We start from the raw sequence: 16,792 nt of genomic DNA, 5'->3' as shown, positions 1-16,792 counted from the left end.
CTTGGATGGTCTGCACATCCCAACTGTTGAAGTGGGCAAGAGCTAGGAATTAGATTTCCCATTCCACCCAGATGAGATTTTAAAATGTATTTGGCGGATGCAACCTGGCAAGGCCCCGGGTCCTGATGGCTTCCTGGCCGAGTTTTACAAACATTCTCGGAACAACTCGTACCCTTAATATTGGAGATGTTTGATGATTCACTGTCTCGGGGTTCATTGCCTCTGACCCTCACTCAAGCCCCAATTTCTTTGCTCCTTAAGGGGGGCAGGGACACTGCCGAGTGTGGCTCACATTGACCCATCTCACTTTTCTTTAAAATTTAGAGTACCCAATTTTGTTTTTCCAATTAAGAGGCAATTTAGCATGGCCAATCCACCTAATCTGCACATCTTTGGGTTGTGGGGGTGAAACCCACACAGACATGGGGAGAATGTGCAAACTCCACACGGACAGTGACCCAGGGCCGTGATTCGAACCCGGGTCCTCAGCGCCGCAGTCCCAGTCTATCTACTGCACCACCTGTCGCCCACCCATCTCATTTTTAAACATGGACGTTAAGCTATTGGGAAGATCCTGGCCCTCCGGCTGTAGTCTTGCCTCCCAGGTATAAGTTCAGAGGATCAAACAGGCTTTGTAACAGGCCGACAATTATTGGCTCATATATGTCACCTTTTAACCATTATTCCTTCCCCCTCCCCAGCACCAGGGCCTGAGGTTATAGTATCTCTGATGTAGAAAAAGCATTTGATAGGATGGAAGGGTGGAATGGGAATATCTATTCGAGATTCTCAGGAGATTTGGATTTGGCTATAAATTTGCCTCCTGGCTTCGTCTGTTGTATAATGCCCCTAATGCCAGCGTTCACAGGGACATTCTACACTCAGATTACTTCCTCTTGGGTAGGGGCACCAAACAAGGCTGCCCTCTTTCCCTATTTTTGTTTGCCTTGGCAACAGAGCCTCTATCTATAGCGTTGAGGACCTCTTATCAATGGAGGGGCATTTGTTGAGATGGAGTAGAGCATTGGTATCACTTTATGTGGATGACTTACTTCTGTTCATTAAGGACCTGGCTCCCTTCATAGACGGCATAATGAAGACGCTGAATACAATTGGCTCCTTCTCTGGTTATAAATTGAATTTAGCCCATAATTTGGCCTCACTTCATAAATTAAACTACTCAAGCCTGATCAAAAATGTCAGAGCAGGTCTACAGAGGTGGAACAACCTCCCTGACTCTGGGTGGGATCCAAACAATGAAAATGAATGTACCTCCTAGGTTTTTCTTTTTCTTTCAATGTATCCCTATTTCTTTTGCCCAAATCCTTTTTTATTTTGGTTAACAAACTTTCATTTGGGCAGGTAAGAGTCCCGGAATAGGTAATGTTCTGCTTCAGAGAGGCAAGCGGGCGGGAGGCTTGGTCCTCCCAAATTTCTGTTTTACTATTGGACTGCTAACATGCAAAATGTTTTGCAGTGCATAAGTGACCCCAACTTGATTCAGGGTGGAATGTACCCTGAATCGTTCATGCACTACCTCTACTCTTCATGGCATAATTACTTCACCAATGCCCTTCTTTCCTGCGAGATTTTCCTCAAATCAGGTGGTGGTTTTTTCCCCTCGGGATCTGGAAATAGTTTCGGCAGCACTTTAAGCTTTTTCACGGTCTTCTTTAACCCCTATTTATAACAATCATCTCTTCTTACCCTCTGGTTTGGGCCCTTAATTTAAATCTTCAAAGGCGAAGGGCTTGAGTATTTTACGGACTTATTTGCAGAGGGGAGATTTTCCAGTATTTGAGAGGTTGCTGACAAGTTTCAATTGCCCAATTCTAACCTTTCATTATTTTCAGATCCATGACATTTCGCGTAAAGTTTTTCCTTCCTTTCCTTTGGCCCTATCCTCCTCCTTGTTGAAGAAGATTTTATCCTTGGCTCAAATGGCGAGGGGTCTATTTCGGACCTATATGGTTATATTCTCTTATCGAATCCCGTACCATTTGACATGGTGAGGGTGAGATGGGAGAGGGAGTAAGTCTTATGCTTACTGATGAGGCTGGGAGTGAGACCTTTTACAGGGTCAACGCCACTCCTCTTGTGGCCGGTTGAGTTTAATCCAGTTCAAAGTGTTACACAGGACGCACTTGACCACGGTAAGGATGAGTGGGATTTTCCCAAACGTGGAGGACGAGTGTGATCATTGTTCGCTTGCCTCAGCTGACCACAAACATATGTTTTGGTCCTGCTCCAGACCTGCCAGATTCTGGGTTTCCCTTTTCAACACTATATCTGAGATTGGGTGGCTCTAGCCATATCCATCAGTAGCCATATTTGGGGTCTCAGACTCACCGGCGTTTCACTCCGGGGTAGGGCCAGATGGTGTCACCTTTGCCTCACTGGTAGCCCATTAAGGCAAAAATTGCTTAGCTGGAGGTCTCCCATTCCAGGCTTCGGCCTAGCTGGCCAATGTAATGACAGTCCTGCACTCAGAAAAAGTTAAATATACCATCAGGGGTCAGTGAGGAGGTTCTACCTTAGATGGTAACCTTTTATTTCCTTGTTTAAGAATCTAGACACCGTTAGGGATTTGGTTATAGTGTTCGGGTTTTATTGGGGATGTGTTTGAAACGTTTTGAAATTGTACCCTTATATCCTTATTCGTTGATTGTTGTATTGTTAGTGTTATTATATAAAACCTCAATAAATATACTTAAAAGATATATATTCAATAAATTCAATAAAAATCTGGAATTAAAAGTCTAATGATGACTATGAAACCATTGTCGATTGTCATAAAAACCAATCTGGTTCACTAATATCCTTTAGGGAAGGAAATCTGTCATCCTTACTTGGTCTGGCCTACATATGACTTCAGATCCACAGCAATGTGGTTGACTCTTAAATGCCCTCAGAGATGGGCAATAAATGCTGACCCAGCCAGTTACACCCACAGCCCATGAACAAAAAAAAAGCCCACACATAATCACACAAACAGACTCACTCACTCACATTCATTCACACTCACTCACTCACTCCTAGATCCAAAAGCAAAGAATTTCTCTATCCCTTCTCCCATCCCAGTCCGATTAGAAAGTTCTGGTAAGTGCACTGGGAAATAGAAATCTTTGAAAAGCATACAGCACTGTCCCAGTGGATTTCCTCTTCACGATCATTCCAAATGGATCCTCGGAATATTCCACGGTGTACAATGGATTCTTGGCTCTCTGCGTTGCCTTGGGAACCTCGATGGGGACCTCATATCGCAGATTTGAGAAATCGTTTATCTAAATTGTGTCACAGAAAGAGAATCAGTATAAAGCTCCTGACTGCCTTACATTAACTTTGAGAGACCAGCGATGTAATAGAAAGTGGGCCAAAGCTCTTTATGAGATACTGGCTGATAACATTCACCTGATTTCTGCCTGATTTCTGTACAGTGCAATGAAGTCATTACTCATTTTGTTTGAGTCTGCACACAGTATTAGCCAGCTACCACACTACTGATAGCAAGCAAACCACACACAATTCCATGTGTCTCGCAGGTCAGAGTCAGAGATAAAAGGGGGAGATATTTCATAAAACATGTTTATCGTGAAATCATGTTTATTGGAGTTAACAAGCAAATTTAAATTTAAGGAAAACTTAGTCTGGGCATTAATTTAGATGGTTGGGGCTTGTGTGCAAATTGGCTGCTGTGTTTCCCACAACAGTATCTCATTAACTAGAATATGCGATGGTATGTTCCTGAGGTCCATAAAGGGCGCTATATAAATGTAAGTCTTTCATTTATCAACTGACCCAATCATCCAGAGAATGAGAGTTCGAATCCCACCATGGTAGTTTGAGAATTTGAATTTGGTTTTAGGGCAGCACGGTGGCACAGTGGTTAGCACTGCTGCCTCACGGCGCGAGGTCCCAGGTTCGATCCCGGCTCTGGGTCACTGTCCGTGTGGAGTTTGCGCATTCTCCCCGTGTTTGTGTGGGTTTGGCCCCCACAACCCAAAGATGTGCAGGCTAGGTGGCTTGGCCACGCTAAATTGCCCCTTAATTGGAAAAATGCATTTGAGTACTCTAAATTTATTTTTAAAAAAGAATTTGGTTTTTAAAAACTGGGATTAAAAAAGCTGGCAGCAGTAATTGTGACCATAAAGTTGCTGGATTGTCCTTTAATGGAAGGAAATCTGCAATCATTACCTGGTCTGGCCTACCTGTGACTCCAGTCCCACACCAACATAGTTCACTCTCTGCAGTGGCCCAGCAAGTTGTATCAAAGAAAGGAAGAACTTTCATTTATATAGCACCTTTTCTCAGGATGTCCCAAAATGCTTCACAGACAATGAAGTATCAAGTTTAGCCACTATTGTAAGAATAATAAAAGTGTCCACTACCACCAGGACAGGCATTAAACAACACCCATATCCTGAGAATGATCTTTTAAAAAAAAAACTGAGGCAGCTTTACCCAAATACGTTGCCCTGAAAACTCAACTAGTTTTTACTGATATCCCATTAGAGAAGTCCAAAGATGTGCAGGTTAGGTGGATGTATGGGTTTATAGGGATAGGACGGTGGAGTGAGCCTAGGTGGGTGCTCTTTCAGAGGGTCGGTGCAGACTCAATGGGCCGAATGGCCTCCTTCTGCACTGTAAGGATTGCAAGGATTCTATGGAAGGATAAACCTGACATGGTGAAAACCTGCAATCCTTCATGGGTGCAGGTGAACTACAGCTGTTCGTGAAGGCCCAGCATCAGTACCATCCAATCAAGGAATGACTCTTGATGGGCAATAAAGCCTAGCCTTGCCAAATCCTCAAAATTAGACTTTCACCCTCGGCAAAAATAACTTTTTCAGATTAGACGGACGTTCCTCACCTGGATGTGAAGTCTGTTGTCTGCCTCATACATTACGTTCAGCTGGAGTTTCCAGACATCCCCAGGGTAGTAGGTTTTATTCTTTCGCATCAGTTCTCCCACTTCGCCTAGCTCTGTGGGTGTCCGGTTTCTCAGGGTGTAACTCGGAAAGTTTGGTGGGTAGAAGCACCATGGCACCCCAGCCAGATTCGAGCCTACCTGGATAAAACAGCAGGCGCGCTGCTCACACAACTCCCGGGTGACCACTCTATCCCTCTCAGGGTAACAATCAAACCTGTGCCATTCTGGGATTGAGGAGCAGGTGTCCAGATCTGTCAGTCCATCCCCCTGGCCGGTCCGAGGTCGCACATGGCGCACCCACATCTCCGGACCCTCTACCCGCCTGTTAGCCAATTGCCGGACTGTCCGCCCTCTGTGCCAGGTGCTGGTTAGAATGAGAAGAAGAATCACAGTGGGTATCAATGCCCACAGGTACCAGCGGGGATGGGTAATCCTCACATTTCCTTGGTACGCTTGGCGAGATTTCAGGCATTCTTCATCCACCGAGGGATCCAGCCGGAATTCCTTCTTAGAAGACATCTCAATGACACTGAAAATTATAAAGAATATAATTTGCTTTCATTCCAATTTCTTCCCCATATGCCCGATTCTGCCAAGGGGAGAGGTCAATGGGTATGAGCTGCCCTCCAATACTGCACCCATGTGTCCATTTGCCATGTTGGACATTAAGGTATGCCACCACCCAGCTCAAGGTCTTGGGTAACTGAAGGAACAAAGAGAGCACTTTAGGAACAAAGTCCCACACGTGCAGATACCTAAACTCACTCCCCCTCAGGAATTGAAATTTCTCCATCATCTCCTCCAGTCCTGCAACCTATCTTCAACAAACAAATCCCTGAACCTCTCAACCCCCTCCCTCTTCCAAATCGTGTACACTACATCTATCCCTTAGGGGGCAAGCCTATGGTTCATGCAGGTTGGTGAGAATAATGGCATGGCCCTCAATCTAAAATGCTGCCGAAACTGGTTCCAGATTTTCAGAGACCACCACCAGCACCGGGCTCATTGAGAACCTGGCCAGAGAGAAGGGAAGAGGGGTAGCCAACGCTCACAGACATGAACCTTCAAGGGAGGCCTCTTCCATCTGCCCCCACGCCGAACCTGGCTCTTCAAACCACGCTCACACTTTATCAATGTTTGTTGCCCAGTAATAGAATATTAGATTTGATAGTGCCAGTCCTCCCAAATGCCATCCACTCTGCAGGAAGGCTCTTCAATTCCTGGGAGTCCTACCTGCCCACACAAAGGCTGAACTTGTTCACCCTAACGAAAAAAGATCAAGGGACGAAGATGGGGAGACACTGGAACATAAGTAAGATCGTCTGCACTCTAAATGCCCCGGATAGCGGGAGGGCATCTCACCTTAAAGTCCCCCTTCACTCACTCTGTCTACCAGATTGACCACATTCAATTTATGCAACAAGGCCCAGCCATGAGCCACCTAAATCCCTAAATAGCCAAACTTTGTCTTGGCCAGCTTGAACGGCAGCCTCCCTAACTCTGCCACCCTCCCCAGGGGATTCACCACGAAAACCTCGCTCTTGCTCTCATTCATTTTGTACCCTGGGAAGGATCCAAACTTCCTCAGCAGCTCCATTATCATTTCCCACACTGGGCAGAGGATCAGAAACGTACAACAACAGATCGTCTGCATACAGGGACATCCTATGCTCCTTGCACCCTCCTCTCTCAGTCCACCCACTTGACTACCTAAGCGCGATGGTCAAAAGCTCAATCACCAGCGCAAACAATAGGATCAGCGGACATACCTGCCTTGTGTCCCTATACAAGCGGAAATACCCTGAGCCCACCACGTTAGTCCAGACACTTGCCATGGGCCACTATACAACAACCTCATCAGGAGATAAATGTTGGCCCAAACTTAAACTGTCCCAGACCTCAAAGAGATACCTCCACTCCACCCGATCAAAAGCCTTAGCTGCATCCTTGGAGATGATTACCTCAGGTACCTTCCCCACAGAGGGCGACAGGACCACATTCAACAGTCTCCAGATATTGGCCGACAACTGTCAACCCGTCGACAAACCCTCAGAGGTCACCTCTGGCAAGAACCCCTCTAGATGCTTTGCCAGAACCTTAGCTAATACCTTTGCATCAGCATTCAATAGTGAAATAGGCCTGTAAGACCAACACTCCATGGGATTCTTGTATTTTTTGGGGGATCAGGAAGATAGACTGCGCCAATGTGCCCGGCAGCACCCCCCGGGACAGAGACTCATCGAACATCCCCAATAAATGTCCCCCCACCCATTTGCTCCATGAACACTGCCAGTTCTTTCGCCATCCCCGAAGTTCCTAAAGACTTGGGGCGCGATTCTCCGCCCCCCATGCCGGGTGGGAGAATAGCGGGAGTGCCTCCTGACATTTTTCACGTCCTCCCGCTATTCTCCCCCCCCCCACGCCCGACCCACGACATGAATCGCCGCTCGCCGTTTTTTACGGCGAGCGGCGATTCTCCGAGGCCGATGGGCCAAGCGGCCGGGCCTTCACGCCCGTTTCAACACGGCAGCAAACACACCTGCTCGCTGCCGTCGTGAAACGGGTGCCAGATGCCTGTTTGGGGCATCTAGGGGCCCGATTGGCATGGCAGTACAACGGCCGTGCCAAGGGGGGCATAGGCCCGCGATCGGTGCCCACCGATCGCGAGCCGTGCATCCGTAACAGACGCACTCTTTTCCCTCCGCCGCCCCGCAAGATCAAGCCGCCACGTCTTGCGGGGCGGCTGAGGGAAAAGATGGCAACTGCGCATGTGCGTCAGCCGGCGCTCCTAGCTCCGCCCGGGGGGGGAAATCGGTCCCGGAAGTGGGCATGAAGGCTGCCGTGGGTCACAGCCTGTCCCACAGCAGCCTTTACAATTCTCCGCATTTGCGGAGAATCTCGCCCTTGGGACTTAACCAGTCCATCCTCAGGTCCAATACATAATTGAAATCTGACCCATGATCAACTGATGCAAGTCAAGGTCTGGATGGCCACCAACACCTTCTTGGTAAAGTCTGTGTCATCCCAATTCGGAGCATATGGGCCCAATCTCTAACCAAATGGAACAGAATCCCATAGCAAGCACATTTAGCCACGTGTTTCCCAGGGTTCGCAGCACTGAGAAACACAACACTCTCTGACGTGACTCTGGTTAGATACGAGGTCTCAGTTGGAACGCACAGCCGAGGGCGCACTTAGTCCTGTTTCCTGAGGAGCCGCACTCGCCACAACTCGTCAGTGCAGGGAATGATTGGGACGCCATTTAAAAATGGTGTCCCAATCTCCCAAGCCCCCGACACGACCCCCAAACCCCAACTCAACTAAGGGGGTCCATGGCACCCCCCCTTCCCCCCACACACATACACACCACCTTACATGCATATGACACCCCTGGGCCTGATCCCCATCAGTACAAAAATGCCAGCATGGTACGATGGCAGTGCCTCTTCCAGCTGGCAGTGCCACCCGGGCACCTTGGCAGTGCCAGGCTGGCACGCAGGTGGCACTGCCAGGGTGCCACATGCACCTGGGGGCCTCCGATCCCCTGAGAGACCCCACGAGAGCTGTTCGGTCTGGCCCAGCACCGAACGGCACTCGCCCAAGGTCTTCGAGGCAAAGGGGATAGCCAATGCCTCGGTTACCTCAGGGAACTGCATATTAGTGGTCTCACTCCAATATGCAGATTTGCCAAAAAGTCATCACATCACGAAATCGCTAACACAATCTCACGAGTCATAGTGAGCCGGATAGATCCCAGAAGCGGAGTATTCCGGCATCTTCCAGCCACATTGATCTGCGGCACACTGACTTTTGAAATGAAATGAAAATCGCTTATTGTCACGAGTAGGCTTCAAAAATGAAGTTACTGTGAAAAGCCCCTAGTCGCCACATTCCTGCGCCTGTTCGGGGAGGCTGTTACGGGAATCGAACCGTGCTGCTGGCCTGCTTTCAAAGCCAGCGATTTAGCCCTGTGCTAAACAGGGCTAATGGTGAAATGTGGCCGCTCACCGTCACATACCGCTCCCCAGGGTCCATCAAAATACTGGCTGCTGTAAAACCATCCCCCTGTTCAAAAAGATCACCACCCCTCTCAGCCTTGCATCAAAATTTGAGTGGAATGCCTGCCCCAACCAACCCTTCCTTGTCTGAACCCTAACCCTCAAATGTTTCTCCTGTGTGATGAACGGTTACTGTGTTACTGTACCCTTATCATCATGTAAGGTGATGTCCCCTTTAAGACCGGGCTTGGAACCCTGGGGGACTCCGCCTCCAGCTCCGCCCACCAGGGAGTCGTATATAAGGGGACGCTCTGTAGGCGGCACCCAGTAAGCACCCGTCTCGGCATCAGGCTAGTTCTCAGCTTATTGAAGCCTTCTTTACCGTTCTACTCTCGTGCCGTTATTGAGCGTACTACATCCTGCAAGAAGACTACATCGGCTTTCAAGCTCTTCAAGTAAGCAAACACATGGGACCTTTTAACCGGATTATTTAACCTCCAATCGTTCCACATGACCATATTCACAGGGGGTCTTTGAGCCCCCTCTATTAGAATCAGCCATATCCCCTTGGTGGAAATTCAACTGGGCCCAAACCTACCTCGACTCCAGGCCCACCCAAAATGGCCACTGTCACTGTCCTCACACAAATCCATAAGCAAAAAAACCTGCATCACCAGCATTCTATTCTCCCCCCTCCCCATCGGCTTCCTATCGACCACACCTCCCCCCACTCTCTCCCCTTTAACAGCCAGCCAGTCCACAAGCACTCTTTCCCCCCACAATAAACAAAGAAAACCCAGCCGACCTCTGTGTGTTACCTTACCCCAAGGTAACCAGCCCCCTCCCCCACTTTTCTCCCTTTAACTAGCATAACTGTTGGCATGGTGATCCCCACTTGCGAAACACAAACCCAAACACCTCCTTCCCCCACTTCCTCATCCAAAATGGTGTATACCGGGAAGACCTAACCCATAACCCCCTTCAACAAGACAAAACTACCCCATACTACCATAGGAACAATAGAACACAGAAAAAGTCAAGAAACATAAACATGTAAAAATTCAAAACCTCCATAACATCTCATAACCACAATCAAATCTCCTCCTGTCCATCCTACCTCACAAAGTCATTCGCCTCCTCCGGCATATTGAAGTAATGGTCTCTGTCCATCAACGTGACCACAATCGAGCCCGGTACACCATTCCGAACTGCACCTTGTTCTTGTAGAGAGCCGCCTTGGCTTATTGAACCCAGCTCGCGCTTAGCCAATTCTGCCCCAAGAGTGTCCCTCCCAGCTGCGTGACCTTCGCCCACTTTAAAATCTGCTGCTTGTCCAAATATTTATGAAGCTGGACTATTACCGCCCATGGCGGGTCCCCAGTTCTTGGCTTCAGTCGCAATGACTGGTGGCCTGGCCCACCTCAAGAGGCTTTGTAAAGACCCCTCCCCAACCAATTTCCCGAACATTTTCGCCACACACTCAAGTGGCATTCGTACCTTCAATGCCTTCCGGTACCCTGACTATTCTCAGGTTCTGATGCCTGGGCCTGTTCTCCTGGTCTTCCATTTTGGCCTCTAAAGAGAAAATCCAATCGCTGTGGCCCAAGACTGGCCTCCCCACCTCCCAAATTGACGCACGGCTGCTCCACCCTTTCTAAAGCAATGTGAAGGTGAGCCACTGCTGCCTCAATCGCCTTGGACGTCGTCTGTCTTTGTTTCTGGAATTCCGCCATAAGGAACTCCACTAACCTCTCCGTCAGCCATCAGGAGGGCGTTGATGACACTGAGGGATCCGCCATGTTCTCTTCCACTCCACCACGAGGATCTTCTGAATCTGGTGCAGAGTCTTTACTCGACTTCAGCCTCGTATTATATCCTGTGGACATCCCACAGCGGAGGAGAAACCAACAAACCTCAGTTACTTTGCCTTTCTTCCCACAACTACCCCCGTTTAGAACATAGAACATAGAACAGTACAGCACAGAACAGGCCCTTCGGCCCTCAATGTTGTGCCGAGCCATGATCATCCTACTCAAACCCACGCATCCACCCTATACCTGTAACCCAACAACCCCCCCCCTTAACCTTACTTTTATTAGGACACTACGGGCAATTTAGCATGGCCAATCCACCTAACCCGCACATCTTTGGACTGTGGGAGGAAACCGGAGTACCCGGAGGAAACCCACGCACACAGGGGGAGGACGTGCAGACTCCACACAGACAGTGACCCAGCCGGGAATCGAACCTGGGACCCTGGAGCTGTGAAGCATTTATGCTAACCACCATGCTACCCTGCTGCCCAGCTGTTTACTGGGTAAAAAGGGCCAAAAACTAAGTCTCCAAATGGGAGCCACTTTGTGTGCGACCGCTCACCTCCGAGCCGCCACCGGAAGCCTCCCCTTTGTAACAATTGTCTCTTCATAATAAACAAAGGGGCCTGAGAGGAAATCACGTCTTCAAGATGACATTATGTGCCTCGTTCTGTTTGCATCCTCATAGAAATCAATCTTATTTCTCCATCTCCTATTCTGTTTCGTTCTTCTCTCAACCTTGTGAAACTCTTCTCCTCCCTCAGCCATTCTCCAATCTGGAGTGTTTTAAAGACCCACCTTTAGTGTCTCCCTCACATTAATCAACCAGTTTCTGGAACTCTTCTCCTACATTTTTCATCAAAATATGGTATTGCCCAATTTAAAAAAAAACAGTAATTGAGTCAGAGACAAGTCACATGCTTCACATAATGAAATAGGTCATATAAAGGCTGCTTACAGACTTGATGACTGGAGAGAAAGTGGGAAGTAACGTGAAACCTTGGGTGGACATGGGACTGTGCTGCTCACCCCCAAATGAGAACTGAAAAAAACGTCATTAATATGCAGTGGGAGAATATTTCATAAAGATTATAGAAAGAGCTTACAGTATGTTATGGACAGGGAAAGAAACTCCAATACTGGGCATCAGGTCATGTTGGTATTTGCATAATACAACGGCAATGGAGTTGGTATCAAAGGATAACAATCACTTAAACTAAAACAGACCCAAATGTGAGGCGTGGCGAGCTTTAGGAACCAGAGTGACAAAATCATCTGTGTTCCTTATCTCTGTAACCATCTCGTCTGCTGCAACATTTGTGACCTTCAGATATCTAAACCCTAAACTCTGGAATTCCCTCACTAAACCTCTCCACCTCTATCTTCTTCTTCAAAATGCTGCTCAAAACCTACCTCTTTGTCCATGCTTTTGGGCACTGACACTCACGTTGACTTTGGTGGTCCAGTGACAAATTTAGTTTGACAACATTGCTGTGACGAACCTTGGGACATTGGCTAGGTTAAAGATGCTATGGCCACACTTCACCCATGTAGATGATGGGAGAACAATGCTGGCAAGCTCACTCTTATTAAGTTCATCCCTTTATCACTCTGGTAAATTTACCATGCGCTTCCTCCAGCTCATAGTGCAGAGTTCCTGACAGCAATGACTGCTTGATGATCAGCAGCAGGAACTCTCGTCCATTTTCCCTGGTCTGACCCTAGAGTTTCCAGTGCTGCGTTGCACCACCAGCTCTGACTCAGTATTGGCTCTCCATGATGAGGCAGAAGATTATGAGTTCAAGACCCACTCCAGAGATTGGAGCACATCATCTAGGTTCAAGCTCACTTCGTGCCTCAATTCCTCACTTGTGCCTCACACACCCTGATCCAAGAACAGTGATGGAACACAAGATTCTCATCATGCTGGATGCCAGGGAGTCCCAAATGGTTGAATGAATATGGTCAGTGGCACTTTATTGTCGGATCGTTAAGCTCCACTGATGACGCAGATACCAACTACACTGCCCTCTGAGATACTGACTCCCACAGTTAGTGTCAGAAAGATGTCTGTTCAAGCCCCACTGCTGGGACTTGGACACATAATGTACGCTGACACTTCAGTATAGTAATGAGTGAGCGTTGCAATGTCGGAGATGCAGCTTTCAGTGAAAAAAATAAACAGACACCCTGTCTGCCCGCTCAGGTAGATTTAAAAGATCTTACAGCAATAAAACCAAATTAGCTGGTCATTATCTCATTGCAGTTGGTGAGAACTAGCTGTTTACAAATTGGCTTTTGACATAGGAACCCAAGGAGCTAATTTAACCCCTCCAGCCTGTTTGCCATTCAATGCAACCTTGGTGACCTAACTCCATGTAGCCATCTTTGTCCAAAACCCTTAAATTCACAATTACCAATCGCAGATTTAAGATTAACAATTGGTTTTGCATCAGTTGTCTTTTGCAGAAGAGAGTTCCAAACTGCCATTTAATGTGTAAAAGTGTTTCCGACAATCACATTCCTTAAAGATCTGGTTCTCAGTTTTAGACTATGCCTCCAGTCCTAGACTCCTGAACCAGTGGAAACAGTTTCTGCCAATCCGCCCCACCCCCTCAAATCCTGAAAGTTTCAATGAAATCACCCTTGACTGTCTAAATTCCTGGGAATACAATCCCTAGTTTCTGTAATCTCTCCTCGTAATTCACCCCTTTCTCATTCTGGTAAATCTATGCTGAACTTCCTTTAAGGTCCATACAGCCTCCCTACCAGGTGTGGTCTCAGTACTCCAGGTGGGGTCTAACCAGGGCTTTGTACAGTTGAGCATCACTTCTACATGTTTACATTTTCCATATTATACACTTCACTAGTCTGTTGGATTTAAAGGACTTGGCGGAGTTTGAGGTCCTGCAGAATGTTGACTTTAATAATAATGTCACAAGTAGGCTTACATTAACACTGCAATGAAGTTACTGTGAAAATCCCCTAGTCGCCACATTCCAGCGCCTGGTCGGGTACTCAGAATGTCCAATTCACCTAACAAGCATGCTTTCGGGAAACCGGAGCACCCGGAGGAAACCCACGCAGACAAGGGGAGAACGTGCAGATTGTGCACAGACAGCGACCCAAGCCGGGAATAGAACCCGGGTCCCTGGCGCTGTGAAGCAACAGTCCTAACCACTGTGCTACAACTTGAGTCATTTCAGGCTGGCAACTGGATCCTGGGAACTTTGGATTGCAGGCTAAAGGTTCGATCAAGCTACTTATACCAGGCAAAAATAGATCCGCAGGTTTTCGCAGAACACAGTTGCAAGCCAAATTTAAACAATAATTCCCCTTAAAGATCAGCACTTGCATAACCTGTCATGCCTGCATTGACTTATATGAACAGCAGGGTTGATATGCTCCACTGTCAGCAGTGGATATTTTATCTTACCCGGTCACAGGGCCCCCTCTGCATTAACCTCATACAGCCAGCCCAATGCAGTATATATGTAATTCCTGTAAACATCGAAGAGCACTCTTTCATAAACCTGCAGCAATGTAGAGAGAGGAATTCTTACTTCACGTTTTGTTGCTGGGTGAACAGTTCCTGTGGATCTTGAAAACAGATAACGAGCAGTTTGTGTCTCGTTCACCCTGCCTCTTGTCGGGTTTTGGTTCGCCCTTGGCCTTTGCAGAGTATTTGATTGCTGCATTGAGGGCCTTTCTCATGTACATGTCACACTGCTGCCCTCTGCTGGAATCATTGCAACCTCACATCTTCCTGCACAAGGACTATTGCAGGAGGATATTGGCCCCAAACATAGTCGGTGGGGGTGAATTCCCAATGGAGTTTAATTCACTCCAGTTAACTCTGTGCTTCTCATTAAGTATGCTACCTTAATGCAGTTATGTTAAAAAATAAAATTTAATGCAGTTAGTCACAATTTTAACATATTAGAATAAAAACAGATTTTTTTACCTAAAGACATCAAGCATTGCAATGGGGAAATCCAGAACAAAATTAGAGCCAAGCCATTTAGGAGTAAAACCAGAAGCATTTTTTGACATAAAAGATGGCAGTAGATGTACCATATACAAGATACGCTGCTGCTCATCAAAGCATCTTTGACAATACCCTCCAAACCCATGACCTCTGTCACTTACAAAGGCAGCAAATGCATAGCAACACCAGCACCTTCAAGGCACCCCCCACCCCGCCCCAGCTTGGAAATATGTCACTATCCTCCACTGTCGATGGGTCAAAATCCTGGAACTCTCTCCCTAACAGCACTGTGGGTGTTCCTGCACCCCATGGACTGAGGTGGTTCAAGAAGACCACCTTCTCAAGGGTAACTGAGAATGGGAAAAAATTGCCGGCATTGTCTGTGATGCCCACATCCGATGATAAGAAAGTTTTAAAACACCATGGAACTATCTCCTTTAAAAAAGGCTGCGGACGCTGGCTCAAACACTTCAAATTAAAGGAATAGGTAAAAACCATTCAGCCAAACTGGTCTCCATCAATGGTTATGAGCTTCATCTCACCATATCTAATAATAATAACCTTTTATTGTCACAAGTATGAAGTTACTGTGAAAAGCCCCGTGTCGCCACATTCCGACACCTGTTACCAGAAGCTGCTACCGGAATTGAACCCACTCTGCTGGCCTTGTTCTGCATCACAAACCAGCTGTCTAGCCCACTGAGCTAAACCAGCATCCTCCTGCCTCGGGTCCTCCTTAATGTGCATCAGTATGTGCCTTAACTACCCAATGTTAGGAAGAAAAAAGGATTTGCATGTATATAGCACTTTCATGACCCTTTGATGCCAAAAAGCGCTTTATAGCCAATGAAGTGCTTTTTGAAGTGTAGTCACTGTTGTGATGAAGGAAATGTGACAGCCACTATGTGCACAGCAAGCATCACAAACAGAAATGTGATCATTATCAAACAATCTGCTTTAGTGATGTTGATTGAGGGATAAATATTGGCTAGGGCACTGGGGATAACTCTGCTGCTCTTTTTCAAAATAGCGCCATGAGGTCTTTCACATTCACCCAAACAGACAGATGGTCCCTTGGGTTAACATTGCAGCCAAATGATAGCACACATGCAGCGCCCCGTCTGCACTGCACTCAAGTGTCAGCCCTGAATTTTGTACTCAAGTCCTGGACTGGAACTCTAAGACAGGACTGCAACCAACTGAACCACAATTGGTTGTGAGTTTTGAATTCTTACCATTCCGTGGGTAACAAATTCCTTATTGGATTTATTAGGGATTATCTTGCATTTTTTCACCCTAGTTTGGACTTCCCAATAAGTAGAAACATCTTCACTGCGTTTGGCCCAACAAACCCCTTCAGAATCTTCTAAACATTTCTGAGGTCACTGCTCATCCTTCTATTTTCTAGAGAAAAAGGTCACAGCCTGTTCAACCTTTCCCGATCATTATAACCACTCTGGTTCTGTATCAGCTTTGTAAATTATTGATGCAGCTTCTCAAGTGCCTCTGTATCATTTTCAGAATATGGAGACCAGAACTGCTGAAGCTTTCAAGACCACAATCTTGAAGGGAACCAAGGGATATGGGGCCAAGAGCTGGAAAATGGGATTTGAATGGTTAGGTGGTTGTGAAAAGGGCCTTTTCTGTGCTGTATGATTCTGTGACTCTATGGGCTGATGCGACCATCAATTCACACGAGACAGAGAGTTGAAGTGAACGGTGGCTTTAATCAACTAGAACAGTGCCTGCCTGCGACTGCTCTGCACTGAGAGCCGCCTACAGGGCAGCTGCTCTCTATACCTTCCCTCAAGGGGGTGGAGCCAGGGGCGGAGCCCACAAGGGCACCAACATGAATCAATCGGTGTAGTACAGTACAATGGTCCATAGGTGGAGCCCACATGCGCAACAGCATAGTACAATGTAGTGCAGTGGTGAATGGTTACCATAATACATTCACAACAGGAGCAAAATGGCATTGGGGTGAAGATTAGCTATGATCGTCTTGAATGTCAGAGCAGGCTCAAGGGACTGAATGGCCACCACCTGGATGAGGCCGAGGAGA

At 47.2% G+C, this 16,792-nt stretch overlaps 1 protein-coding gene across 3 annotated transcripts in view; it reads right to left on the bottom strand.

Annotated features, from left to right (window-relative positions):
- si:ch73-12o23.1 (lysosomal alpha-glucosidase) overlaps nucleotides 1-14,441 on the bottom strand; it is a 63,352-nt gene extending 48,911 nt beyond the window's left edge. Inside the window, exons 1-4 of one of the 3 annotated variants that reach the window (XM_038819964.1) lie at nucleotides 14,306-14,441; nucleotides 10,678-10,804; nucleotides 4,871-5,459; nucleotides 3,139-3,284 (exon numbers count right to left, since the gene is read on the bottom strand). In XM_038819964.1, the coding sequence (XP_038675892.1) occupies nucleotides 3,139-3,284; nucleotides 4,871-5,449 (725 nt within the window). In that variant the 5' untranslated portion in view covers nucleotides 5,450-5,459; nucleotides 10,678-10,804; nucleotides 14,306-14,441. Of the gene's footprint in view, nucleotides 1-3,138; nucleotides 3,285-4,870; nucleotides 5,460-10,425; nucleotides 10,488-10,677; nucleotides 10,805-14,305 lie in introns of those variants that run through there. The other 2 variants (XM_038819963.1, XM_038819965.1) reach the window with 2 other exon arrangements.
- Between the last annotated feature and the right edge of the window lie 2,351 nt (nucleotides 14,442-16,792).

The sequence above is a fragment of the Scyliorhinus canicula genome, chromosome 15 (genome assembly GCF_902713615.1).
Source record: "Scyliorhinus canicula chromosome 15, sScyCan1.1, whole genome shotgun sequence".
Classification (NCBI taxonomy): Eukaryota; Metazoa; Chordata; class Chondrichthyes; order Carcharhiniformes; family Scyliorhinidae; genus Scyliorhinus; species Scyliorhinus canicula.
This window is presented reverse-complemented; position numbering and strand designations above follow the sequence as displayed.